The sequence below is a fragment of the Carcharodon carcharias genome, chromosome 3 (genome assembly GCF_017639515.1).
Source record: "Carcharodon carcharias isolate sCarCar2 chromosome 3, sCarCar2.pri, whole genome shotgun sequence".
Taxonomy (NCBI): domain Eukaryota; kingdom Metazoa; phylum Chordata; class Chondrichthyes; order Lamniformes; family Lamnidae; genus Carcharodon; species Carcharodon carcharias.
Genome location: NC_054469.1, coordinates 187,919,577 through 187,947,420, shown reverse-complemented (window position 1 = coordinate 187,947,420; position 27,844 = coordinate 187,919,577). Strand labels below are relative to the sequence as shown.

The 27,844-nt window shown below is 42.7% G+C and overlaps 1 protein-coding gene across 1 annotated transcript in view; it reads right to left on the bottom strand.

Annotated features, from left to right (window-relative positions):
- The window catches only part of cap2 (cyclase associated actin cytoskeleton regulatory protein 2), a 255,092-nt gene that overhangs the window by 128,284 nt on the left and 98,964 nt on the right, over positions 1-27,844 (bottom strand). The window contains exon 4 of the mRNA XM_041185141.1: positions 19,210-19,287. Within this exon, the coding sequence (XP_041041075.1) occupies positions 19,210-19,287 (78 nt within the window). The remainder of the gene's footprint in view (positions 1-19,209; positions 19,288-27,844) is intronic.

Below are 27,844 nucleotides of genomic sequence, written 5' to 3'. Positions count from 1 at the left end.
TTCAGCATTCCTTGGTAGAGTATGGCAGGCTATTCCCAGCAGCCTGGGTACTGGCACCGTCATGTGATAGTAAACTTCTGTGTTCTGCTCTGGCCAACCTAAACACTCACCCAGCAGCTGACAGGGGTGTTGCTTTTCCAGCAGAGTAATAGTAGAATTCCTTGTGCTAAAACTATAAATTCTATAGTTTTAAATAGAGGACTATTACTGCCAATATTATGGGATCTTCTTTCCATAGCTATCTTATTTTCTCTCTCTCACTCTCCAGTATCCCAAGAAAGGGCCAGCGAAAGAGTGGGAAACCAAGAATAAGGAGAATGCCACTTGACTATTGTCTGTGACTGGTCAGTTTGTACTTTTAGCTACATTTACCCAGAACTATTCCTGGTGCTTCAATTATAAAACTCATGACTGAAAATTCCACGCTTAGAATTTGTGCCTAATAAGTCAAAGTGCATTGGATCTTTAGATAGATGGAGAATCCTGCTCAGAGCACTGATTGCCAAGCACGATTTCTCACAATATGCTCCCATTATATATCTCTCTATGCTGAGAGTAAAATTTGTAATAATCAACCCAGTAATGTGCTTCATGTTTCAATGCTGCTAACTGTAACATTGGGTATTGGGTAACGTTAGGGGAGACAATAGTGTAGTGATATTGTCACTGGACTAGTAATCCAGAGACCCAGGGTAATGCTCTGGGGATCTGGGAACTTGAATTAAAAAAAACCAGAATTTAAGTCTAAGGATGACCAAGAAACCATAGTCGTTTGTTGTACGCATCTGGTTCACTAATGTCCTTTAGGGAAGGAAATCATGGCACTCCATGTGACTCCAGACAGCAATGTAGTTGACTCTTAAATGGTCTAGCAAGCTACTCAGTTGAATCAGAACTGCCACAAAGTCTCAAAAAAAGGAATGTAACCGTACGGACTACCTGGCAACGACAGGCACCGGAAACGATAATGGCAAACTCAGCCCTGTTGAATCTGCAAAGTCCTCGCCTTACTATATCTGGGGGCTAGTGCCAAAATTGGGAGAGCTGTATCACAGACTAGTCAAGCAATAGCCTGACATAGTCAACCTCATAGAATCATATCTTACAGATAATGTCTCAGACACCTCACCATCCCTGGGTATGTCCTGTCCCACCGACAATACAGAGCTGGCAGAGTGGTATGCAGTCGGGAGGGAGTTGCCCTGGGAGTCCTCAACATTCATCCTGGATCCCATGAAGTCTCATGGCATCAGGTCAAACGTGGACAAGGAAACCTGCTGATTATCACGTATCGCCCTCCCTCAGCTGATGAATCAGTGCTCCTCCATGTTGAACACCACTTGGAGGATGCGCAGAATGTACTCTGGGTGGGGGACTTCAATGTCCAAAATCAAAAGTGGCTTGGGAGCACCACTAGGTCTCGGCCAGCTCGGTCAGTAAAGGACATAGCTACTAGACCGGGTCTGTGGCAGGTGGTGAGGGAACCAACAAGAGGCAAAAACATACTTGACCTCATCCTCACCAATCTGCCTGCCGTAGATGCATCCGTCCATGACAGTATTGGTAGGAGTGACCACCACACAGTCATTGTGGAGATGAAGTCACGCCTTCACATTGAGGATACCCTCCATCATGTTGCGTGGCATTATCACTGTGCTAAACGGGATAAGTTTTAAACAGATCCATGAGGGCCATCAGCAGCAGCAGAATTATACTCACAATCAGTAAACTCATGGCCCGGCATATCCCCATCAAGCCAGGGCATCAACCTTGGTTCAATGAAGAGTGCAGGAGGGCACGCCAGGAGCAGCACCAAGCATACCTAAAAATGAGGTGTCATACTGGTGAAGCTATAACATAGGACTACTTGCGTACCAAACAACATAAGCAGCAAATGATAGACAGGGCTAAGCAATCCCACAACCAACAGTTCAACATTAAGCTCTGCAGTCCTGCCACATCCAGTGTGAATGGTGGTGGACAATTAAACAACTCACTGGAGGGGGACACTCCTGAATGATGGGGGAGCTCAGCACATCAGTGCAAGAGATAAGGCTGAAGCATTTGCTACAATCTTCAGCCAGAAGTGCCAAGTGGATGATCCATCTTGGCCTCCTCTGGTGGTCCTCACTTCATAGATGCCAGTCTTCAACCAATTCAATTCACTCCACGTGATATCAAGAAACGGCTGAAGGCATTGGATACTGCAAAGGCTTTGGGCCCTGACAATATTCCAGCAATAGTACTGAAGACTTGTACTCCAGAACCTGCTACGCCCCTAGCCAAGCTGTTCCAGCACAGCTACAACACTGACATCTACCTGGCTATGTGGAAAACTGCCCAGGTATATCCTGTACACAAAAAATAGGACAAATCCAACCCAGCTAATTACTGCCCCATCAGTCAACTCTCATCAACAGTCATCAGTAAAATAACAGAAGGGGTCATCAGCAATGCTATCAAGCAGCACTTGCTTAGCAATAGTCTGCTCACTGATGCCCAGTTTTGGTTCCGCCTCAGCTCCTGAACTCAATACAGCCTTGGTTCAAAGATGGACAAAGGAGCTGAACTCCCAAGACGTGGTGAGAATGACTGCCCTTGACATCAGGGTCGCTTTTGATTGAGTGTGCCATCAAGGGGCCCGAGCAAAACTGGAGTTAATGGGAATCAGGGGGAAAAATCTCCGCTGGTTGGAGTCATACCTAGAACAAAGGAAGATGGTTGTGGTTGGTGGAGGTCAGTTCATCTCAGCTCCAGGACATCATTGCAGGAGTTCTTCAGGGTAGTGTCCTCAGTTCAACCATCTTCAGCTGCTTCACGAATGACATGCCTTCCATCATAAGGTCAGAAGTGGAGATGTTCACTGATGACTACGCAATGTTCAGCACCATTCGTGACTCCTCAGATACTGAAGCAGTCCATGTCCAAATGCAGCAAGACATGGACAATATCCAGGCTTGGGCTGACAAATGGCAAGTAACATTCACGCCACACAAGTGCCAATGATCATCTCAAACAAGAAAGAATCTAACCATCACCCCTTGACGTTCAACGGTATTACCATCACTGAATCATCCATTATTAACATCCTGGGGGTTACCAATGACTAGGAACTGAACTGGACTAGCCATATAAATACTGTGGCTACAAGGGCAGATCAGAGGCTAGGAATGCTGCAACAAGTAACTCACCTCCTAACTCCCCAAAGCCTGTCCACCATCTGCAAGACACAAGTCAGGAGCGTGATGGAATACTCCCCACTTGTCCGGATGAGTGCAGCTCCAACAACACTCAAGAAGCTTGACACCATCCAGGACAAAGCAGCCCATTTGATTGGCACCACATCCACAAACATTCACTCCCTCCACCCCCGATGCACAGTGGCAGCAGTATGTACCATCTACAAGATGCATTGCAGGAATTCACCAAGGCTCCTTAGACAGCACCTTCCAAACCCACGACCACTACCATCTAGAAGGACTAGGGCAGCAGATAGATGGGAATGCCACCACCTGGAAGTTCCCCTCCAAGTCACTCACCATTCTGACTTGGAAAAATATTTGCTGTTCCTTCACTGTCACTGGGTCAAAACCCTGGAACTCCCTCGCTAACAGCATTGTGTGATAACTCACACCGCATGGACTGCAGTCATTCAAGAAGGCAGCTCACCACCACCTTCTCAAGGGCAACCAGGGATAGGCAATAAATGCTGGCCCAGCCAGCGAAGCCCACATCCCATGAATAAATAAAAAGGGTGGAATCTTCTGTCCTCAGCGGGTGTCTCGCTCACTGCCTGACAAAGCGGCGAGACACCCACGCTGACTCTGGAGGAGGGAGGCCTACTCTAACTCCTGCCCATCAGGCAGCTAATGGACAGCGGTGGGTGTCCTCTACACTGAGCACACCGAAAGACGACTCCCTGGCCACCAAGAGCTGTTGGCCAATTAGAGGTCAGCAGCTCTTACACTTGGCAACGCCACAGGCGACCCCCTCTGCTGCCGGAACAACAGCCCCTGGAATCCCAGGATCATGCAGCGACCCAGCAGCAACTCCTGGGCCCCATATCCATGCCCTTGATCATGCACAGATTAGTGCAGGCCGAGGCCACCCCCCCCCACCACCCCACCCACCCCACCCAACACCTCCACACACCCCCCCCCCCACCCCCACCCCCCCCACCACCACCACCCCCCCCCCCCCCACCACCACCACCACCACCACCACCACCACCACCACCACCACCACCACCACCACCACCACCACCCCAGTTGATATGCAGCCCACACCAGTCTTACTAGTCGTGTAGGGCACATGTCGATAGGCCCACCTGGAGCTGGGTAGGTTGCAGCAGAGGCAGGAAGAGGCCCTTAAGTGTTCTTTAAGTGGACACTTATGGAACTCAAGTGGAGGCAGGGCAGGAAGCTTGACCATTGGCCTTCCCGCCCAGACCTTAACACCAATGGAGGCAGGAAGGCCTCAGGTATCGGTCCCAAAGCAAAACCGCCAAATTGCCAGGCCCACCCACCTCCTTCCTCGCCTCCTGTGGGGGCAGAAGATTATGGCCATTAAATTCACGGTGAACAGGCAAATAACGAATTGCTGTGTAGTGCAGTGGTGGGATATGGGGCAGTTAGTGCTGATATTCACTAGCTTCTTGAGTGCAGAATTAGTTAGAGGCTGAGGCTGCAGTGTGCTCATTAAAATGCCTGACAAACAGATCCTTAAACTGCTCATTTTACATTACTGTGAAATCATAAGTGCCATCCAACAATTTGAGAGGATTCGAGACCACCAGGAGAAGATAGCCTGACTTTGCTTTGCACCAACATACGGGTACAGGATGGTGGTCACTCAGCAGTTTGGATGGCAAAACCGAGAGTGAGGTCAGCTTTCCTTCACGTTAAATATCAAGCACACAAACTTTACATTCAAACAGGTTGTTTTCCTTGAATGCATTATATAAAAGCTGAAACACTCCTAAAAGCTAAGCATCAGCTTGACCAGACGGACAATCAAAATGCAGCAAGTTCTTAGCTGGCACATGTAGCAATACAATTCAGAACAACTTTTGTGGCAGCATTTCATGTCCATGACTCATCCAGTTATAGATGAGAGAATCTCCCAACAAACATCATTAATCCTGCAGATAAATCACAATCTGGGTCTCTTAAGCCTTGGCTCTAACCCACACCAGGTTCTTTTTGGACTCAAGTTAAGTGGGGTCAGTCAAATGGGGGAATAAAAACGATTGGATCTTCCATATTGGGACAGCAGAAAATCTGACAGATACTCAGCTGATGAAAATAAAATTGAATTTTGATTGTCTCTGGCTGCTCTCATTAAACAAACATCAATAAAACAGAAGATTCAAAAATAAAACATGGAGCACTTTTACAAAAACAGCTCCAGCTGTTCATCTGCCCAGGTCTCACAATGCTTTTAAATGTACTTTTCAAACATTTTATGACCGACTGCACCTCTTTCATCCTCTGATGATCCAATTTAAACTCATCAGCCTGAACTACTTCCACATCACAGCCCATTTTTGATGATTCTGCACCGTGTGGAGTTTCAAATCTGGCATCAACCAATAGAACATAAAGAAAAGCTTTTTTTGAAAAAAAAAGATGTAATAAAGAGGCACACGCAACTGCCCTTTGCCTTCAGTATTATGACAAGGGAACTGGACATTGTCTTAGTTATTGCTCTCACAATGTAGCAGGAAATATCCAAATCCTATCAGACTCCAGACTGCCTTTTCTGAATGTCTGCAAAGCCATTCCTGTGCTAATAGCAACAAACCCATTCATTTCTAACATTGTATGAGCAAAGCAAACAGTCTGGGCAGTAGGAAGAGAGCAACACACTCTCTTTCCTCATTCATTCATGCAGCATCTGACCCTTTCATACTCTTTTTGCTCCCTTAGTATGGATTACAACAAACTACCGGTAATCATTTCTTTCCTGTTTAAACAGGGCATAGTGGTATAATGGCTGTGCTGCTGGACTAGCGATCTATAGGCATAACACTCCAACCCAGAGAATTCAAGATCAAATCCCACGATGGCAGAGCAGAACTTGAATTCAGTCTAAATAAAATCTGGAAATAAAAAGCTGGTACTAGTAAGAGTGACCACAAAGCTGTTGGATTGTTGTAAAAGGCCCAATAGTTCATAAACGCCTTTTGGGAAGCAAACCTGTCATCCTTATCCTGACTGACTCCAGTCCCACACTTGACTACTCTACGAGGTAGCCTACCAAGTCATTCAAGGGGAAACGAAGGATGGCCAATAAATGGCAGCCTTGCAAAAGACACGCACATCCAGAGAGCGAACTAATAAAAAGTTCCCCAATAAGTTGAAGTTTGAATGGTTAGGATTAGACAAAATATGATCTCAAGTCATTTTGAAAAGAAACTTCCACTTGTAGAGTATTTGTCCCAATTCCAAATCTAAATCTTCAGGGAGGCACTGTTGCCAACTCCAGACTCTGTCTAAACATGAAGGGTGAAGCTGGGATATAGCACTGTACCCTTGGGTCTGCGTCTTGAGCCCCTACCTAGAAAGGCCTTGCACTTACAGTACAACCTTTTAATTTCAATTACAGTTATCTGATATATTATCCCACTCAAAACATTTTTGTCATTTTCTCTTTTTAATTTCAGATTTCCAACATTTGCAGTTTTTCTTTGCAACTCAAAAATCTGAATGATTTGTTTTAAAATATTTTGTGACTGTGCTCAGTGTTCTGTCAATAATAACACAATTTTTCAAATTTCAGTTTTCAAATCAGGGGTGCTTAGGCTCATTTTGCAAATCCGAAAGTAATGTCTTAGACCCTCCGAACCCTTAGTTTGAGCCAGCTTCTGGCACTAGTACAATATTGCAAAACTCAATCATACAGATCGGAAAGGTACCAGATTCAGTCCCTGGTTTCTGCTGAATTTGCCGAGTTTAGTCACAACAGATGTTTCAATTAGCTTCAGTAACCCCGGCATAAGTGTACATGGATTGGTGCACAAAACGTCAGAGCTCTTATTTCTGATTGTTGTCCAGTGGCTCCTGTTGGAAAGAGAATGTAACAGCCGAATAAGGATAAAAACTTCAAAGAAGTCCTATCTTCATACAGAGGACATTCTTCAGCATGTTTGCGCAGCAGTGCCAGCGTACTAAAAGGGATACTTTCAGAACAGATCCAGCAACTCAAAATTGGACAGGCATGAGGTGTTGTGCCATCAGAATTGTATTCCACCATATTCTGTAACCTCATGCCCGGTTATATCCCTCATTCTATCATCAAACCAGGCAGCCAACTTTGGTTCAATGAAAATTGTATGCCAATGGTGTCAGGTGTAAATAAAAATTAGATGTCAACCTGGTGGAGCTATAGTGCAGGACTAGATACATGGTAAACAACCGAAGCAGCATGCTAAAGGTAGAGCTAAGTGATCCCACAACAGATTGGGTCAAAGCTCTACAGTCCTGTCACAACCAGTCGTGAATGTGGCAGACAAATAAAGAGCCAATGGGAGGAGGTTCCATGGACATTTCCATCCTTAATGTTGATGGAGTCCAGACAAGGTTGAAGCATTCACAACAATCTTCAGCCAGAGGTGTCAAGTGTACAATCCACCCCAGCCTCTTTCCAAGATCCACACCATTACAGAAGCTAGACTTCAACCAACTTAATTCGTCCATGTAAGTTCAAGAAAGTTGAGGGCACTGGATACATCAAAGGCTAAAGGCCTGATAACATCCTGGCTGTACTGTTGTAGACCTTTGCTCCAGAACTAGTTGTTCTGGTGCAGGTACAACACTGGTATTTACCCTACAAAGTAAAAAAATGCCCAAAGCAGCAAGTGCATGGGAACACCAGTACCTGCAAGCTTCCCTCCAAGATAGCCAACTGACTTGAAAATGTATTATGGTTCCTCCACCGTTGCTGGATCAAAATCCTGAAACTCACTCCTTAATAGCACTGTGGGTGTACTTACACTACATGAACTGCAGCGGTTCATGAAGGATGCTCACCACCATCTTCTCAAGGGCAGTTAGGGAGGGGCAATAAATGCTAGACATGCCAGCAATGCTCACATCCCATTAATGAATGAAAAGAAAAGCTGTCAACATCGCTTAACCTCGCTTGCAAAGGGAGACTCAACTCAACTCCAGAAAAGGACGTTGCTTGTGGACCTAATTTAAGCACGAAGTGAAAAGATCTTCAGTTGTTCCTGGATGAAAGAGAGAGGAAGCATGTGAGAGGAAAAGATAGAAGAAGAGAAAAGAAGACAGAGAAAAGAGAGCCGAGTTATGAAAGTCTTTGCACTTTTGAAATTGGGATGGCTGGAGCCCACACAAAAGGCAGAATTTAATGCTACCCTCTATGGCAGGGACAATTAGGTGACAGGGTGGTGGGTGGGGACCCTGTTATCTTCCAGCCTCTGCCCCGATTATATTTGTGGCAGGAAGGCTCACAGGTGGCCTTCCCACTCCACCAGCCAATTGAGGCCATTAAGTGAGTAATTAATGCCCCTTTAAGGGCCTCATTTCCAGCTGCGGTGCGGAATTTGCCATGCAGGAATCCTGAAAAGCAAACCCGGTCAAGGTTGTTTGTGGGCTTCGGAGGGGAGGGATCCCTCATTCAAAAACCAGACATCCGGTGCCAGATCAAGGGGCCCAGCATCAGGATGTTGGGACCTGCTGCCACCCCCCACCAAACCCCCTGTCCTTGCTGCCAACCTGCCTACTCCAATGAACCCCACCCACGATTACCCCCACCCCCACCACTCAGTTGTGACCTGGGTGCCTCAGCAATTTTGGGCAAGGGGTGGGTGCATTACTGGCAACAGCCACCACCTCCCCACTGGTGCAACCAAGCAATGTGGAGATGCCAGTCTCTGATTGGCCAGCAGGTCTCAGCGGACAGAACTTCTGTCCCCGGGGTCCTTTATCTCAGAGAAAGCCCACCACTACCCAGTTAAGTGTCTAATTGGCTTTGCGTGGCACCACAAAATCCTGGCTGTGGGTGGAACCAGAAATTCCCAGCTATGGTCACTGTTGCAATTTAAGGAAACACAGCAACCAATTGGCATACTGCAGAGTCCCACGTAACAATTTTTTAAAAATAATGCCGACTGGGAGATAAATATTGGCCAGGACATTGAGGAAGCTCCCCAAGCTCCTCTCCAAAAGGTGGCCCCTCGAACACCACAGAACTCCTTCAGCACTAAAGGACCGAATATTATCAGTCCGAAGGAAGACAATTTACTTTGAAAATAAATTTTGAAAGTTGTGTCGGGTTGGCTCCCTGACATGTTTCTGCCTCTGTGCACTTCTGTTAGAGATGGGCTGGAAGCCGCAGTGGCTGTCCTCCCGAGAGCACCGGGCATACAATGAAGCTAATTTACATGTAACATGGAAAAGTTAAGCAGAATGCCAGCCGATCTTGCAAATGGCACACGGGACCCCAGCAGGTGAAAGGAGACAGCTTCCCAACATGAGGTCAGAGCATTGCTAATGTTCAGGCTGTGGAGGAACTCAGCGATAACAAACTGGCTGCTATCTGTTCATATCACAGCCTTGCCACTGAGCTCTGAAATAGTTGAGATAAATGTCTCTGACAACCAAATGCAGTGAGCCTTGCAACTGCTCCACATACCTTAATGGCAGCTGCAATGCTTCCCTGCCGATTCATCAGACCAGCCTTCAGCAGCACTCGCACTGGAGTAGCCTGTGATATTACCTCTGAATTGGCTGCCTACAGTAATATTCTCACTGTTGGCGCACTTCTGACCCTAAAGGGTCAGAGCCTGGAAATGGTCCTGATGGCTAAAAATCTTTAGCGGTGTTAAGATTCTGCCTCACGTGACCCCTCTGTTTTGTTCTCAAGACTCTGGACTGAGGATTGAGCCCATGACCTCCAGACCCAGAGGTGAGAGTGTTACCACTGAACCACAGCTGACACCTTAAGTAATCAAAGCTTGGCCTCAGCTCTTCTAATCAACAATGCTCACATAAATCCCAAATAAGATCTTTCCAAGTGATAAAAAACACTGAAGTTTTAGGAATGCCAAATGAAACACCCATTAGTATCTATAGTTCAGTTTTGCTTCTGGTTAATTATTTATGAAGGTATGATGTGACAATATCATATAAAAAAATAAATGGCACAGTCCTCTCAAAACACATCAAGTGGAGTTTCATTTAACAACTTAAATAGAGATACAAGAGACAAGGATCAGAAAAAGTAATTAGAGCATTCAGTCCTCATCCCTCTAGCTCTCTTCCATTATTTGCATTCAACTGCATTATGCACATCTAGTGTTCCTATCTCTACGATCTTGCTTGGCAAATGAATCCAACTATTCAAAATTGTCACAAATTAATGTTACAACTAATTTTACCAAAGGATCAATGTGACGCTGAAAGAAATCTACTTTACTAGAACAAGGAAGTGGGATGAATACTGTGCTGACACAAAAAGCAGGTCTCTGCTCTTATCAAAAATAATCTTTTTTCTCCTGCTGCCCAAAATCAATCCTGCATCAAGTCCTGCTCAACAATTGCTCCTGTCCTTGCAGACAAACATTGGCTCCCGGGGCCCCTAAGCCATCAACTGGAAACTTTAATCTTCATGCCCTTTCCACTCTATCTCAAACCTCCTCCTTCCCTACAACCCTCTCCAAACTTGCCGTTCCTCCCATTCTGGCCTTTTATGCATCCACCTTTCCCTTCACCCAGAAACTGATAGTCATATCTTGCCCAAGGCTCTTCTTTTGACGCTCCTTAAAACCCACTCTGCCCTTTACTGATATGACAGAATCATAAAATGGTTATAGCACAGGAGGTGGCCATTCAGCTCACTGAGTTCATGCCAGCAATTTTTCCCTTCAAGTACTTATCTAATTCTCTTTGAAGGAACAATTGAATCTGCCTCAACCAGCCTTTCAGCAGTGCATTCCAGATCTTAACCGCTCACTGCATAAAAATTCTTTTTTCTTGTGTTGCCTTTGACTTTTTCACCAATTATGTTAAACTGGTGTCCTCTGGCTTTCAATCCTTCAGCCAATGGAAACAGTTTCTCTTTAACTACCCTATCTAGACCTCTCATGATTTTGAACTCAAACCTCTCTGCTTGAAGGAAAAGAATCCCAACTTCTCCAAACCACATAACTAAAGTCCCTCATCCCTGAAACCATTCGAATAAATCTCTTCTGCACCCTCTCAAAGGCCTTCACATCCCTCCTAAAGTGCAGTACCCAAAATTGACCACAATACTTCAGTTGAGGCTGAATGTTTTATAAAGGTTTATCATAACCTGTCAGCTTGGCACTTATCAAGACACCCCCCCCACCCCAAACATAGCTAATTGATCAAGTACCACACGCCTGAAGTGTTGGGGTGTTGCTGGCCTCTGATTGGCCAGCAGCTCACTGAGGTGGGACTTCTGTCCTTGAGGAGTAGAAGTCCTGCCTCCAGTCTATTAACTGACCGTTAAATGACTGCAAGGCAGCCAGTGCTCCCCTTCCCCTCCATCCCGACCTTTTAGCTGGGGGGGGGGGGGGGGGGGGGGGGGGGGCAGAGAAATTCTGCACTTTGTATAATTCAGCCCATGTAAACCCAAGACATTAAAAGAATACAAATGGTAGGCCCACAAAATTGGGCATGCACTGAGTAGAGCTGACATACAACATTTTACATTAGCAATGCTGAGGTCAAGAACTTAACCCATTGTCTCCCTCAGAAACAAAATAAAAGTCATGGCATGTTGGTTTCACTTGAGAAGGGAGAAGAGTCAGAATTAACCATGTTCATCGTAATGCAATGTGATGATGCGTTTTAATACAATTAACATCATACCATGTGCCTGAGAACAAATATTTTCACTTTTTTTTAAGGTGTCAGTAAATAGCACTCTTGCCTTTGAGTCAGAAGAATTAAATCCCATTCCAGAGATTTGAGTACACAATCTCATCTCACGCTCCAGTGCAGTACTGAGGGAGTTTTTTTTCCCAACTGTCAGAGGTTCCATATTTTGGATGAGATGTTAACCTGAGGCACCACCCCTGCCCGTCCCCTGCCTTCTCAGGTGAATATCAAAGATCCTACGGCAATGCCCTGGATTATGTGATCACTGGTGAAGCAACAGTGTTCACGTGTTGACCTCAAAGTAAAGTGCCAACTTTCCCAACACTATGATGGTAGTGAGAATTTCACTTGCAAGGAGGGTGGATTCCCTCATGACATGGGCCTCAAGTCAGGCTCTGCAGCATTCTCTAATGTGGGCGAGAAGAACAGGTCATACACTGCCATGGATAGAAGCCTCACCCAGAGAATCTGTCAAAACTAAGGTGCTGCAGTATCTGTCGTAATAGATTCATACTAAAAAGTCACTGGAACAAAAGATTAAGTCATAAAAAATATGAGCAAAATATTTTTTAATCATAAATTTATAAATATTTCTAAAAAATCAGAAATGTCAATCATTTTAAAACATAAGTGCATACATATTTTTGTCATAAATGATTTCCATTTTTAAAAAATCAAATGTATACATTTTATTAAATTAAATAAATGGTATCAGTCATTGTAAAGAATCATGAACTTATACATATTTTTTAATAAGTCAGATGAATGGTATCAAGATAATGTTAAAAAGTCTTTAGATTACATCATTTAAGAGGTCAGATCCATCCCACAGCTGTTTGAAAATTGAAATGCCTTCCAGTGTCGGTGTCCTCATTGGCCCAGATTTTTAAATTATTCATGACATGATTCCGGGGGCTCTTTCTGTCTGGAAAGACCAGCTCTAAAATTTTGTGGCAAGAATACTGTATCATCACTGGACAGTCAGCCCAAATGCTCACCAGGGCCACTTCTTCACTTATAATCTTGAGGTCAGTGGGTGTAACAGCAAAACCTCAGGAGCAGCGCACAATGTCCCACCACAACTTCCACATCTTCGTACTCTAGAGTTTCTGGGCCTCTAACCATTGCAATGATGGCTTACGACAACAGCTTCGCTGTCATTAATACAGAAAAATCTGGGCTATTATTTTGAAGAAGGGCAGCGGAGTTTTTCCTAGTGTTCTAGTCAATGTTTATCCTTCAAACAACACCAATAAAACAATCATCTGGTCATTTATTTCACTGCTATTTGAGAGCTTTGCTGTGCGCAAAACTTTCTGCTACGTTTTCTACATTACAACAGTGACTAGTCTAGGCTATAAAACACTTTGGGTCCCTAAAAGGTGCTATGTACATACAAAAGTAAGGCTCATAATACCGTAGAGTGGGAGTTTTCAGCTTTTTTTTTGCTTTTGAGGCTCTCTTCTCCCATGTTATAAAAAAACAACTAAAATCTGTATAAATATTGATTACACAATGAAATATATATACGTATTATTTTTGTTTGATTCAACATTAAATTTGTTGCCAATTTTTGTTTTCAAATCATTCCTGGTCTCATGCCTTCCTGTACCCATAACCTCCTCCAGCCCTTACACTCATCTGAGATCTCCGCAATCCTGTACTTCATGGGTTTTGTGAATCCCAGATTTTCTTTGCTCCATCATTGGTGTCTTTAAACGGCTAGTCCCAAAACTTCCCTCCATAAACCTGATCCTTTAAAAGTGCTCTTTAAAACTCACCCCTTGGATTAATCTTTCATTACCTATATTAGGATCACTTTAGGTATCTTGGTGTCAAATTTTGTTTGGTAAGGCTTTGGACCCTAAAGCACCTTTGAGCGTTTTACCTTGTTAAAGGCATTATATAAATGGAATTTATTGTTGCTGAAGCTGCGGAATTCTGCAGACAACATGGGAGATGGTTAGTTCGCTGACAATAAGAGAATCACCTCATAATAGACAAAACAGTCAGTTTAAATCAGTTTTAAATTATTCAGCATGTATCTTTAGTTGTTTTAGGAATGTATGAATTTTCACTAAATGCATCTGCAATATAATCCCTCGGCTTCAGAAATGTCAGCCTGTCTTTTTGCTCCATCTGTTTCTGCAACTTTGAAACCTTTTCATCATAGAAATTAAATTCTCTTGAACTTCCCCAAAATATTGTTTCATTGTTCTTAAAACTTTCACCTCTTGTTCCCTGAGGTCTCTGATTAAATGGTGCTCCTTCTCAGTGAGAATTTGGTGATTAAGTGACAGGTGTTTTGACCAATTCAATCCCCCAGGAGCTCCTTCATGAAAACCCACTTCTGTCAGTCTGAGGACACGTGCTCCAGCCAATCCACTTCCCCACCTGCTTTCCAAAGGAAATATGTCTCTGTCCCTCTGAGTGACAGGAGTTCTAGCCTATCTGCTTCCCCAACAGCTCAACTTAACCTGCCTCTGTGACTGGCCAATTAATGCTGCTCAAATGCAGGGTTTACAGAAATTATTTCAGTCAAAAGAGGCTCACATTCGGAGCTTATTCATTTGGTTTAAACTTTTTTCCTTAAATTGATAGTAAGTTTTGCCCTTTTGACAAGGCAATGTATTTCAGTAAACCCCATGAAACCTTCATGCGGACCCCTGGTGGGCCACAAATCACAGTTGATAACCACAGAGTAGAGAACCAAGTTGAATGTAGAAAGTAGGGAATAATCTAATAAAATTAAGGAACAAGAGGAGTAAAAAGTGTGAGAATAAATTAGTGGCTGCCATTAAGGTAAACGCTGAAGACTTTTTTTTATAAACATATAAATAACAAAAAGTAAAAAAGTAGCCAAAGAAAGGATGGAGCAGAGTAGGGACCAAAATGAAGAGGGATATTGTCATGGAGACAGAGGGCATGGCTGAAGTAATGAACGAGTATTGTGCATCCACCTTCACTAGAGCAGAGGATGTTGCCAATGTAGCAATAAAAGGTGAGGTTTAGGCAATATTGGATAGGGTAAAAATAAAGAGGTATTTAAAGGTTAGTCATCCTCAAAGTAGAAAAGTCACCTAGTCTGGACGGTTTGCATCCTAGGTTACTGAGGAAATTAAGGCTCTTGCCACAATCTCCCAATCCTCCTTAGATATGGAGGCAGTGCCAGAAGAACAGAAGATTGCAAATGTTACATGCCTCATTAAAAAAAGGGGGAGAGGGATAAACCCGGCAACAACAAGCCAGTTAGCATTACGTCAGTGGTGGGGGAGCTACGAGATAATAACCTGGGACAAAATTAATTGGCATTTGGAGAAGTATGGACTAATAAATGAAAGACAGCATGGATTTGTTAAAGGCAAATTGTGTTTGACTAATTTGATTGTGTTCCTTGATGAAGTATTGGAGAAGGTTGATAAGGGTACTGTATTTGATGTAAAGTACCACATAACAGACTTGTTTGCAAAATGAAAACTCATGGGATTAAAGGGACAGCAACAGTGTGGATATGAATTTGGCTAAATGACAGAAAGCAGAGAGTAGCGTTAAACAATTTTTTCAGACAGGAGTGAAAGGTACAGTTGTGTTCTCCAGGGGTCGGTACTAGACCACTGATATCTATTTGATATCTTTCAATGATATGGATTTAGGTATACTGAGCATAATTTAGAATTTTCCAGATAACATGGAACTCAGAAATACAGGAAACAATGAGAAGGCTAGTAACAGACTTCAGGATGTAAACAGATTGGTGAAATAGAACGACACATGGCAGATGCAATTTAGTACAGAGAAGTGCAAAATGATACATTTTGGTAGGAAGAATGAGGAGAGACAGTACAAACAAAATTATACGATTTTAAAAGGGATCCCAGAACAAAGTCCTGGGAGTATATTTACACAAATCTTTGGAGATAACAGGACAAGTTAAGACTGTAGAAAAGCATTTGGGATTCTTGGCTTTATTAACAGAGACACTGAGTACAAACACAAGGAAGTTACATTAAAGCTTTATGGAAACATTGATTAGACCTCAGCTGGAGTATTGCATTCAGTTCTGAGCACAACACTTTAGTAAGGATGTCAAAGCCTCAGAGAGGGTGCTGAAGAGATTAACTAGAATGGTAGCAGGTATGCAGGACTTTGGTTATGTGGAGAGAAGCTCAGTTATCCACCTTCCAACAGAGAGATTAAGAGAAGATTTGATAGACTTTTTCCAAGATCATGAAATGTTCTCTCAAGTAAACAAGGAGGTTATTGTTTTCAGTGGCAGAAGGGTTGCTAACCAGAGGTCAGAGATTTATGCTGATTGGCACAAGAATTAGAGGTGACACCCGGAAGCTTTTTTAAAAAACCACAAGATGTGTTCTGCACTGTCTAAAGAGCAGTGGAACTAGATTCAACAGTACTTTTCAAAAGAGAATTGGATAAATTTTTGATTGTAAAAGGTTTGGGAAGGGGGTGGGGGAATGGGACGAGTTTATTAGCTTCACTGAAGAGCCAGCACAGACAGAATTGTCCAAATGGCATCTTTCAATGTTCTTCTACAATTCTAATTCTTCCTTACTAGAAACTTAGCTTTACAGTATTAGCACACAAAGCTTAATGTGTTGTATGCATTCCTTTGAACAGAGCAATTCAAAGAGATCAACACCTCTTAAAATGAGAAATTTTATGCAAACATAGCAAGTCCTTATAGGCTGACATCTATAAGGAGCCAAATTTTAGAGCAGCAGATTTGCTAACAATCATGGAAGCAGTAAGCCTTTAATTGTGAACAGCACCATTTCCTAGTGCATTGTCCTGTTGCTTATTTATTAAGGGGCTGTCCCTTTCCATTAATGCAGCTTCGATCTCTTTGCTTAACTAGCTAGCTCCTGCAGCTTCGAGAGACATGTCACTGCACAATGATTATCATCGTGATTAAAGCAAATTATCACTTGCCACAGTAATGATACATCATCAGTGAGAAAGCAAATAATCTCCACTTATCCTGTTACAGTTTATTAAGATTTTACTGTATCCTTTTGACTGGTTAGCAGAGATAAGTATACAAACTTTCCACTAAGTCTCCAAACTTCTGGCGGTCTGAATTTCACTCCAAAGACGGACCAAAAATGAAATGTAACCTGTAGCTTAATTTTTGGGTCCTTCAATTCTTGCTGAAGCTGGAAATAGAATTCCAAATCTGTACCACAGGTTTCTTACCCACATCCCGTGGTTAATCAGATTCCTGCTATTGCTCTAGCTCGTCTTTCCATCATGCTGTGCATGCATTATCCCATCACAGAAAACAACATAAAACTAGGCCATGATACTTCAAGAGTTAAGAAGAGACCTTTCGGCGATGTTCATAAAGGGTTTAACAGCCGAGATAATCATGGTGCCACACAGCATAAAAACCCAAGCAATTGTACAATAGAATGGAAGGACACTTGCTCAAATGCACAGCTCCCCATGGGATGTGCTGTGAGGTGGAATGGGAGAATGCCAAATAAATGTCAAGCTTCCTCAGGCAAAAGAAAGGGCAGCTCTTACAAATGTTCTAGGATCTGGTGAATAATGTGGGGAAATCCGGCAAAGGGATAAAGTACACAAAGCAACAGTAACCAGTGGCAACCCATTAAATGAGGCCCCATTTTACTGCCGCTGAAGTGAGGCATGGACAATAAATTTAGAACTCTTATCCCCATTTTGCTTTTGACCCCGAAATTTAAAAAAATTACCTACGCTACCACTCTGGGTGACACAGCAGTTTTGTATTAGCCAGGCAGGATTACATATAGTGACATTAAACTGTACAGGAGGATCTGTCAGTATGCATCGAAGTAAACATGTATGAATTACACAGCAACACTATGTACCAGGTCACTTGCAAAAGAACAAATTAAAAAAACTTGCATTCATGTAATGTCTTTCATGAATGACCTTAGGATGTCACTAAGTGTGATACAGCCAATGAAGTATTTTTATAATGTAGGATAAGACAGTTGTACACTTCAGTACTGCATCCCTGCTGTGTAGGTTTTAGTTTCCTTCCCAGGAATGTAAGTATCTATCAAGTATAAAGACTATCTTGGACACCACAAAATAATAAACGCAACTTTCCCTTATCACAGTGATCAAGGAAAATGTTACAAGATGTTTCTAGAAGTATGGACAGTATTATGCTCTGACACATGAACTTTCAACCAACAACACAACTGAAATGGCACCATCCTGTATCCAAACTCAGCTGCCCAAGGCAGATCTATTCAATGCCATATGATCCGAAAGTCATTTGTTGCTGCTCATCATATGCTTTAGCAGGTGCCAAAAAAGTGCAGGGTCAAGCAGATAGAATTCAGAAGGTCAAAGCCAGCAGTCACTTTGCTGTTTAGGAGATGGAAGTTCACTCATTTAAAAAAAAAACACGTAGGTGAAAAAAGGAACAAATGTTTCAGTTAAAACTTCCAAGTGTTACATTAAGTATAGAAATAACAATTCAGTGCTTAATATGATTTAGGTGTCAGCTGTGGCTCAATTTTAGAGCTCTTGCCTCCGAGTCAGAAGGATATAGGTTCAAATTGTACTCCAGAGACTTAAGGGCATAACCTAGAGTCTAGACTGACAGTCCTATGCACTATTGAAGGAGTACTGCTGTCTTTTGGGTGAGATGTTAAATCGAGGCTGTATCTATCCTCTCAGGTGGCCATAAATTTATAACAGCCAACAAAGTATTTTCTTAATATAGAACAAGACAGCAGTATATTTTACGACATAATCATTGCTGTGTGTAAGTTTTAATCTCCCTCCCAGGGATGTAAAGCATTGTTTAAAACAGAGCAGGGTGGGGGGCAGGGGTTGTTCCCCGTTGCCCTGGTCAATATTTATTCAACAGCAGAAAAACAGATTGCTTGGTCATTGCTGTTTGTCAGGTGTTGCTGTATGAAAATTAACTATTTCTCTAATGTTTGTACTGTCTGCAATGTTTCCAACATTACAGCAGTGATTTCAAAAATATCTCATCAGCTATAAAACACTTTGGTACGTTGTGAGGTTATGAAAGGTGCTATATAAAGGCATTTTCCTTTTCTGGATACCCAGGAAGAGATGACAGCCAAATAGAAAGCTTCAGATATCGTCAATTTCAAAACGTCTAGTGAAACCTACTTCCTACTTACTTCCCCCAATGGCTAGACTTTTCAGCAGTCAGTTATTGTACAGGATTCTCATTGTTACATAGAAGTGTTCAACATACTTAAGTGCACATACTGCTCGGTTTTTAGCTAACAAGGCTCATTTCTCCCTTTACCTGCAAAAGGTTTTGGACCTTCATATTACACATACAGTTACTCACCTCCAAAGGCTGCTGGCGTTTACAGGCCATCACGAGGAAATCTCTCTGGGCTTCAAAAGCTGCACTAAACATCTTTGCCTGTTTAGAAAAAAACAAACGCATATTTCAAACAAAGGAAATAATGAAGCATAAAACCAGATTGCAATGGAAAGGAAAGCAATAAGATCGGATTCTTTGAGCCATTAACATAGACCAATGCAAATGCTCCACCATTTCATTTCAGAATTATAAAACAAATTCATTGTGCATCTGTCCCTCGCACATTAATCTTGACGAGACACAGATGGGCATAAATGTACCAGACACCATATACTGCAGTGAGATTAAAAAAACCTGCACAAACAGCTGGGAATGTGAAAGCTCATCTTCCCTACTTAAAGCTATCAGCACCAATACTCTGAAATAATAAGCAACTTTCACACAAGTTCAAGGCTGCAATCATTTGCCTTTAATCAGTGAGTTAGTGTTCGACTTTGAGAAACTGCACTGAGACTCTGGTTGCACAACAGCAGTCGGCAGCGCTGGAACACAGACTTGCGAAGTAGGGTAAACGTGTGCAATATTCATACCTTCCAGTGTGGCTGCCCTGCCAAGAGTTCCAAACAAGCCATACCTGTATGCTTCCTACTTAAGGTGTGAAGGATTATGTAACTAAAATTGTAATGATTATGAACCTTATTGAACATCACTTTTATACCCTCTTGAAAAGGTAGAGTGAAAACAGGAAGGTCCGGATCCAGCAACCCTTTAGAAACTGTAAATAGTGCTAGGGATGAGAGAATATAGTGGCCAATTTGGCAATTTAGCATTGTTATCCAATAGAAATTGTGGATTAATCATGGCATCACAGTAGAAAACATCTTACATACAATACAGATAAAAGTGCTGCCTGTGTATATTTACTTAAACTTCTACCACCATTCAATGTGAAACTTTGCAGACTATCTCTTTCATCCAAGTTTGGAATTCTGACATGAATTTATCAGACACACCACCACTCAGAGCAGCTTCTAGGTTTACGTCCAGCAGCTGTAAGTGGTACTTCGACTTCATCAGAGTGATTGCTGAGAATGTTGGCTTGCAACCAAATGCGCCAGATCCATCTCTATTCCTCCTTCAGACTTGCCCTTCACAACTCCCGCCAGGTCTTGCCCCTCTTCCTCTCAATGCAATGCTTCTGGTGTTTCCATGACATCTGCATTTCACACCATTTTAGCAGGTATTCAACAAGCAGTAACCAAGGGAGCAACACAGCCACAACCATTCTAAAGATCCTTCCCACATCCTGCATTTCACTTCATTTACCATTTTATCAACAAATAATCACATCTGCTGCAAATTTTCATTTTTCCAGCAATGACCTACATCCTGAGCAAAGCACCCGTGCCCAATCCTAGAGGTCAGCCTCCTCCTGTTCTATTAGCTGGCATAGATACTGCATGGTGGAGATAGAAATCTTGCATTATGTACCAATCTCCCTCTCGATCTAAAAGTCAGTCTGTGTTAGAAGTGACGTACACAGTATTTGCAAAAATATAACCAAAAGGGGAAAGGTGGATGGAAAACGAAGCATACAATTTGTATGTGTGTGAAAACATAGGTGTAGACCAGATCTTTGTGGTCAACCTTAAGCCAGAGATTTCCAAGAGCTTTCTCTATTATCCTTTAAAATAGTAAAGTTCTTTCAGTTGACAAGAGGCCATGCCCTTGCAGCAGCAGCCTCAAATAACTGTCACTATTTGAATATTTTCCAACTCGACTTTGGGGAAAAAAAGGTACTTGCTGATTTAAAAGATCTAGAGAGATGGAACTTATCCACAAAAGTTTCTGTGCAACTTTTCCCTAGGAGATAGAAGGCAGGAAATGTACAGTTGAGCTACAAATGCAAATATTTCTGAAATGCTCAATTAAAGTTGTGTTACTACAGTGCATTACACCTTGCTTTGAGCTGTTCGGTAGGTTCAAAACAACCTTTCTTGGAAGTATACAGGCAGTTCAAATTTAAAAAGCATTAAACACTACTTCCAATTTTGTTTTAGTAAATGAATTGCGTGTCTTGCAGAAATTGAATTTTTGGTTTCTGCTATGCACTTAGGAATTAATGAAATTATATACTTTTTAAAAATTGACATAGGTTAATTTTATAAATGCATTTCAATAAAATTTATAAAATTGCAAAAATGAAGGCAGCCAAACATGAGACAAAGTTGTAACACAAAATTACTATGCAATGTCCAAAAATACAATGAACACAGGAAAAAATAATTTATAAGATGTTTACGCTTGTTCCCCTTATGGAGAGATGGTAGGAAAGTAGAGTTAAGGCCACAATCAGATCAGCCACAATCTTGCTGAATGATGGAGTAGGCTCGAGGGGCTGAACATCCTACTCCTGTTCCTATGTCTGAAGCTTTTATGTAAGAAACTATATTGTGAAAATAGATGACCTATTTCAATATACATCTTCCACCCCTCTAGGTGCACAACATAGTATATAGGTTTGAGGGGTGGGGTGGTGTTGCTGCTGTTCCATAGGTTAGTGACAATTAGTTCTAAGGAGTTAGGAATATAGGAACAGGAGTAGACCATTCATCCCGTCGAGACTATTCTGCCATTCAGTTAGACCATGGCTGATTTGCACTTCAACTCTATTTACCCACCTTTGCTTCATATCCCTCTAACTCATACCTAACAAAAATCTATCAATCTCAGTTTTGAAATTTTCTATTGACCTAATTTCCACAGCTTTTTGGGGAAAACAAAGTCCCAGATTTCCAATATGTTTAGAGTGAAGTACTACCTTGAATGCCCAGCTCTAATTTTAAGGTTATTATTCCTTATTTTGGACTCCCCACCAAAATAAATATTTTCTCTTCATCCACCCTATCAAATTCTTTAATCATCTTGAATATCTCTCTTAGTTACCCATTAATCTATATACATGAGGAAATACAAGCCTAGCCTACGCCAGATTTAATTGCATGATTTAATCCTTTAAGCTCTGATATAATTCTAGTGAATTTGCGTTGCAACCTCTCCGAAGCAAACAAATCCTTCCTGAGGTGCGATGCTCAAAATTGAATGCTGTACTCCAGGTGTAGTCTAACCAGAACATAACTTCCACCCCTTTGTATTCCAGCTTTATTGAGATAAAGGTGTTAAGAACTAGAGATAGTTTAGTAAGATATATGTGTATGTGTGTGTTTGGAATGAACTATGTTTAAATTTGATTTGTGTTTCTGTATTGGTGTGTTAAGAAAGGGGGAACTTGAGTTTTGGTTTCACTTTAAAAGATGCCTGCATTCTAATGAGGTTTTATGCCTCTTGAAGGGAGGTTAAAACAAACACAAGGTAGAAAAAACTGTGCTGTTGCCCAGCAAGAGGGATCCAGAGAGAGGGACCCACAGAGATGAGAAAAATAGAAGAATTAGTTTCAATTCAGTTGAAAGGAGTTGTCAGGAGAAGCAGCATAGGAGAGCAACAGATAATAAGTCCCAAACTAAAATTGAAGCCAGGAGAGGCTGGACACGGAAGGGGGAACTGCAGAGAGAGCAAATTTCCCAAAAGAACCAGGAAGTCCCAAAGCCAAGGAGGGAGTAGGAAGGAGAAAGATCCCAAGAAGACCTTCTAGTCAAAGGAAGAACAGGAGTCTGGAAAAGGTCCTGTTCAGTGGAATTGAAAGTAAGGAGCAGAGAGAAAGGCTCCAAGCTTGAAGAGAGAAAGCTAGAAGATACAGACTTAAAGCAAAATAAGCATGCAAGAAGCCAGAAGATCCAAGGAGACAGCTGAAGGTCTGTAACTCTTTACTTTGGGCATATGAAGCAGTGGTGTTCTGTTGGCCCAGCTGAGTATTTAAGAGAGTACGTGTAAGGCAAAACTTGAATGCATGTGGTGATCTAGGGGGAGGAACATCGGAACGATAGTTCAAAACCCTGGAAGTGGACCCTTATGGAAGGCATCCGAGAGAAAATGTAGTTTGGGAGAAGATTCCAAAGCGATCCCATGGCCCCTCATGTGCTCCATGCCAATCTGTGTCCCTATACCCATCCCCCAAGTCCCCTTACCTCCTCCATGCTAACCTATGCTCCTCTACCCAACCCCCATGGCCCCTCATACCAGCATTGCTAACCCTTACCCCCTAATCATGCCCATGGCACTTTATAGCCCCTATGCTAACTTACTGCCAACTTAGTGCAAACTCATGCCAACTCATGCCCCCATCCACCACCCTTTTCCCTTACACCCTCTATGCCAACTCCCCAAGTATTCACCATGGGCAGACCTCAGGAGCCATGGTGAGATGAAATAAAATGAAGCTCTAAGTGTCTATTGCAGACTTCACTATATTAAAAACACACTCATTGATTTAAATCTTTTCAAGTAATCCCTTATAAAAAAAAACCATTTCCTTCAAGTACTTAATCCCGTATGAAAACAAACATTTATATTCATAGCCCCATATTAAGGGCAGCCAATCTCTTTCTCCACTTGGGGCTGCCAATCAAACTTTGAACTTACATGCACCCCTCCCCCACCCCGTGATAATGATAGGTTCTAGAAGCAGTCAGGTAGCACTGATCCTTATGTCAACAAACAGTGAAATAGCAAGCACCTTTGTTTTTCAACTACAGGCTGGATGTTCTTTATTCAAAAATGTAAAGGGCTTGGGGAACTTATCCACTGTTTATCTCTGTCTTCAACAATCCCAAAGGGATCCTTGACCTTTCCCAAAGGATAGCTTAGCTATCCAAATACCTCTAGCAGCTTCTGAACTTTTCTCAAATGTCTAAAACCCACAAGTCATGTTTTGGAAATCCCAGTAAGGAAAACTGGATCTGTTTGAAGGCAGCTGCTCCATGAGGCATGGATATGCAAAGTATAACCTGCCCCCGTTCCCCCACTGGCGAAAATGGTGGGTGCCAGGTTCAGGTAGGGGACTTCCTGAATCAAGGTTCTGGCGTTATTTTGGCTAAGGCATGGAACCCTTCCGATTCTGTGGAAATTCAGGCCTTAGTGTTTTCAATAAACCTGGATATATGGCTCTCTATTCCTTCAACTAAGTCATTAGAAATATAGTGAAACGCCGAGACCCAATGCAGTTTGCTAGGAGATATCACTAGTGACATCGTGCTAAGTGGAGTGGTAAGGTACAGGTTCATGGCAAGAGTAAGGAGCTTCCAATTCCTGCCTTACAGACAGACAAAAGACATTACATGGAAACTTCCCTGTAGTGGATCAGGGTGGATGGGACAGTCACCCACATTACCTTTCAGCACTGAAAATGGCACTGTAAAAGTTAGAGTCATTTCACTGGTCACACATGCCTGGGGGAGCCAAACTTAGACAAAACGTGTGGGTCAGCTTATCTGGTTACAGTGTTGCAATTGGTAAATTTAAAATTGGTAAATTTCCATACACAATCTCATAGGATTAGAAGATTTATCACCTCAACTTAAGGCACCAACTTTACCTTTAAAGTTAAGCGTTTACCATATGGTCTATACTGTATCTAGGCATTGCTGAATGTCAAAGAATTCCTCTCACCCTCAAATTCCTACTGGACAGGCACAGAGTTACAACACAGAAACAGGTCATTCATCCCAGCCAGCCCCATGTTCCATGTGAGAAGAGGGTAATACTTTACATGGACTAATAACAACTTTCTGTCACTTAGCGCACGAGGAGAGGTTGCTCCTCTTAGTAGAATCAAGAGGGCATTAGTCTTAACAAAACCAGTCAGTTTTATTGGAAACTGTCAGCTGTGGAGTTGAAGCAATGATAATCTGCAATTAGGCATTTAAATTCCAGGCCTTAAAAGTTGACACTCAGCATTACTACGGGGTTTGGCATGTTGGCACTTGGGTCTGGCATAATTTGTCAGTGCTCACACAACCACTGACTGACCGCTATAGCCAAATGGAAAGTCAAGTTGAAAATGAGTAATCAGTCGCTGCTGATTTGTTTTGAAACAGATGTAATAAAATCTCCTTTGGTTGCCAGCGGTGCACACTGAAACAATGCAATTAAACATGGAGTCGCATCTGTCTAAAACCCTGATATCTGAAGGAACTGTAAGAAACATTTGCATTTGTCTTGCAACTTAGGTCACCCCAAAGCACTTTACAGCCAATTAAATGCTTCTAAAGTATAGTCACTGTTGTAATGTACGCATTTACATACAGCAAGCTCCCACAAACAGCAATGAGGTAAAATGACCAGATAATCTTAGTGAAGATGGTTGGCAGGCAAATGTTGGTCAGGACAGTGGAAGAATTCCCCCACTCTTCTTAGAAACAGGTGTCATGGGACCTCTTAGATGCCTGAGAAGGAAGACAAGGTCTTGGCTTAATGTCTCATCCGAATGACGAATATAATTTTAGGTATTTTACTTGGGTGTGATTCATTAACTTTCAAAGGCATCAAGGTTCAGTCTGCTGGAATCTTCTTTTGCAACATAGGATGCAGCACTAATCCTTGTATTACAGAGGAGGATGCTTCTTTAATATTACAGAATTGCTACAAGTTACATGGCAAGGTGATGAGGAAAGGGTGAGAGCTTTCAGTAATGTCTGGCACAAGTTACGTGGATCTGTTCATTTAATTTATATAAATGTTAAGTAATGAGTGGTGAGACAGAAAATGTCCATGCATTGGATATCCACTGGCAAAGGTTACCGATTATCAACTAACCACGAAAAACAGCTAATGAGAGCTGCCAGCAAAGCTGATCAAGCACTAAGACACTCGAGAGTATTTGCTGATGAATCAAAACATGCTGTTTTAACCTTTAACTCATTGTTGAGGCCACATTTAGAATACAGTGTGCCGTTTGTGACCAGTTCAATGGGATACTGATGTATTGGAAAGAATTTGGAGAATGAAGAGTCGACTGCCATTAATAGTCAAGGCTATACAAACTCCTTTAAAAAGGCGCTGGAATAAACGCCTGGTTAAGAGCAGGATTTAAAGTTACATGAATGTACAGAAAGATGATCACTTACTCTTGGCTTCAGTTCTGCTGGGACCATTAGTAGCATGCAGCTGGTCAAGCATAAATATGGTCATTTGTAAGCAGAGTTTTGTAGCAATAGTTCTCATACTTCTTTGTTTGAAGGACCCCATTTACAAATGGATTAGTTATCACAGACCCCCTACACCCCCACTTGAATTATACTATATATTCCGGGTAATATGTAAGTGCTGCATGTGGAGAGCATTTCAATAATGCTTTTAAGAAAACAGGTATTTACTTACAGCTATCAGCGAGGTTGGTGTGCCTGCTTCTCACTGCAGAAACTGTCTATCCTTGCCAGGGGCAGAGAGAGAGAGAGCAGTTGGAGAACATGGGGAGAACAATAGCCTAGAAAGAGCACAAGAGGTGCAAGGGGAGTGTGGCAGTGTGGGGAGAGGGGAGCTCCTGCTCACTCACTTACTCTTGACCATGCTGCCCTGGGTTTCTGCCCAACTAGAAGGCCAGACTTGATTTATAGACTCCCTATAAGTCTCTGCGGACCTCAATTTGAGAACCACTGTTTAATGGCACAGAAGAAAATTCCCTCATGCCTGCTCTGGTTCCCTGCTCTAGCTCAGTTCCACTCCCTGCTCCTTTCTCATTTTTCTTTTTCAAATATGTCTTCATTTCCTTTTTAAAAGCTTTTAAAATGCCACTGTTTCTGATTAAAATAAACTCAGCATTAAAAAAAAAATCTTGCTTCTCCCTTCAACAATCAGAGTAACCATCTCACCACTCAGTGGAAATAACTTGCCTTAGTCAATAGTTCAAAATCCTTCATAATTATGAACACCTCCATTAGCAATCCTCTAAACCACCTCTACTCTAATGAAAAAATACCTAGGACAGAATTTTCCATCCCGCCTGATCGGCGGGCGGGCGGCTGATTGCCGCTGGAGAAATGGGCCGCGCCGCTATTTTTCGTGGGCGGAAGGCCCACCCAGCGGGTAAGCGACTCCTGTGGAGAACGGGAAAATAGTCGCGAAGGCAGGCAGCCTCAGGTTGCCGGTTCCAATGGAGAGCTGGCAGTCTGCTTGAGGCATTACACCATGGCCACTAGTGGAGAGAGAGAGGGAGGACCAATTGAACAGCAACATGAGCAGGAGAAGGGGGGCAGGCTGCAGGAGAGGCCAGCGGGGGGCCACTGTGCCCCCTGATTTTCAGATGCATGCCTTGCTGTCCTCCTCCAAGAGGTGCCTATCCGTCAGCACGTGCTGTATCCAGAGGATGTGAGGAGGAGGGCCCCCCATGTCACCAGCTAGGCGTGGGAGGAGGTGCTTGACGCTGTGAGCACCCATGATGATGTGTGGCACACTGGCATCCAGTGCAGAAAAAGATTCAATGATTTGCTGTGCTCTGGACAGGTGAGTACCATGTCTGTCTTGGCCATTTGACCCAGAAGGCAGCCTTAGCCTTTGAGCCCCCTCACCATGTCTTGCTGTTGTTACTGCATAGGGCATCTGGCGCACGCTAGGTGGGCAAATGAGTACTGACCATGCTTACACCAGTCTTAGTGGTTGAGGTGAAGAAGGGTTCTCCCCGCAGCATATGTTGGTGTTTGTGGCATTTGAGTAGTCTGGGGGCAACCTGCAGGGGAGGCTGCTAGACACATACTCAGGACTC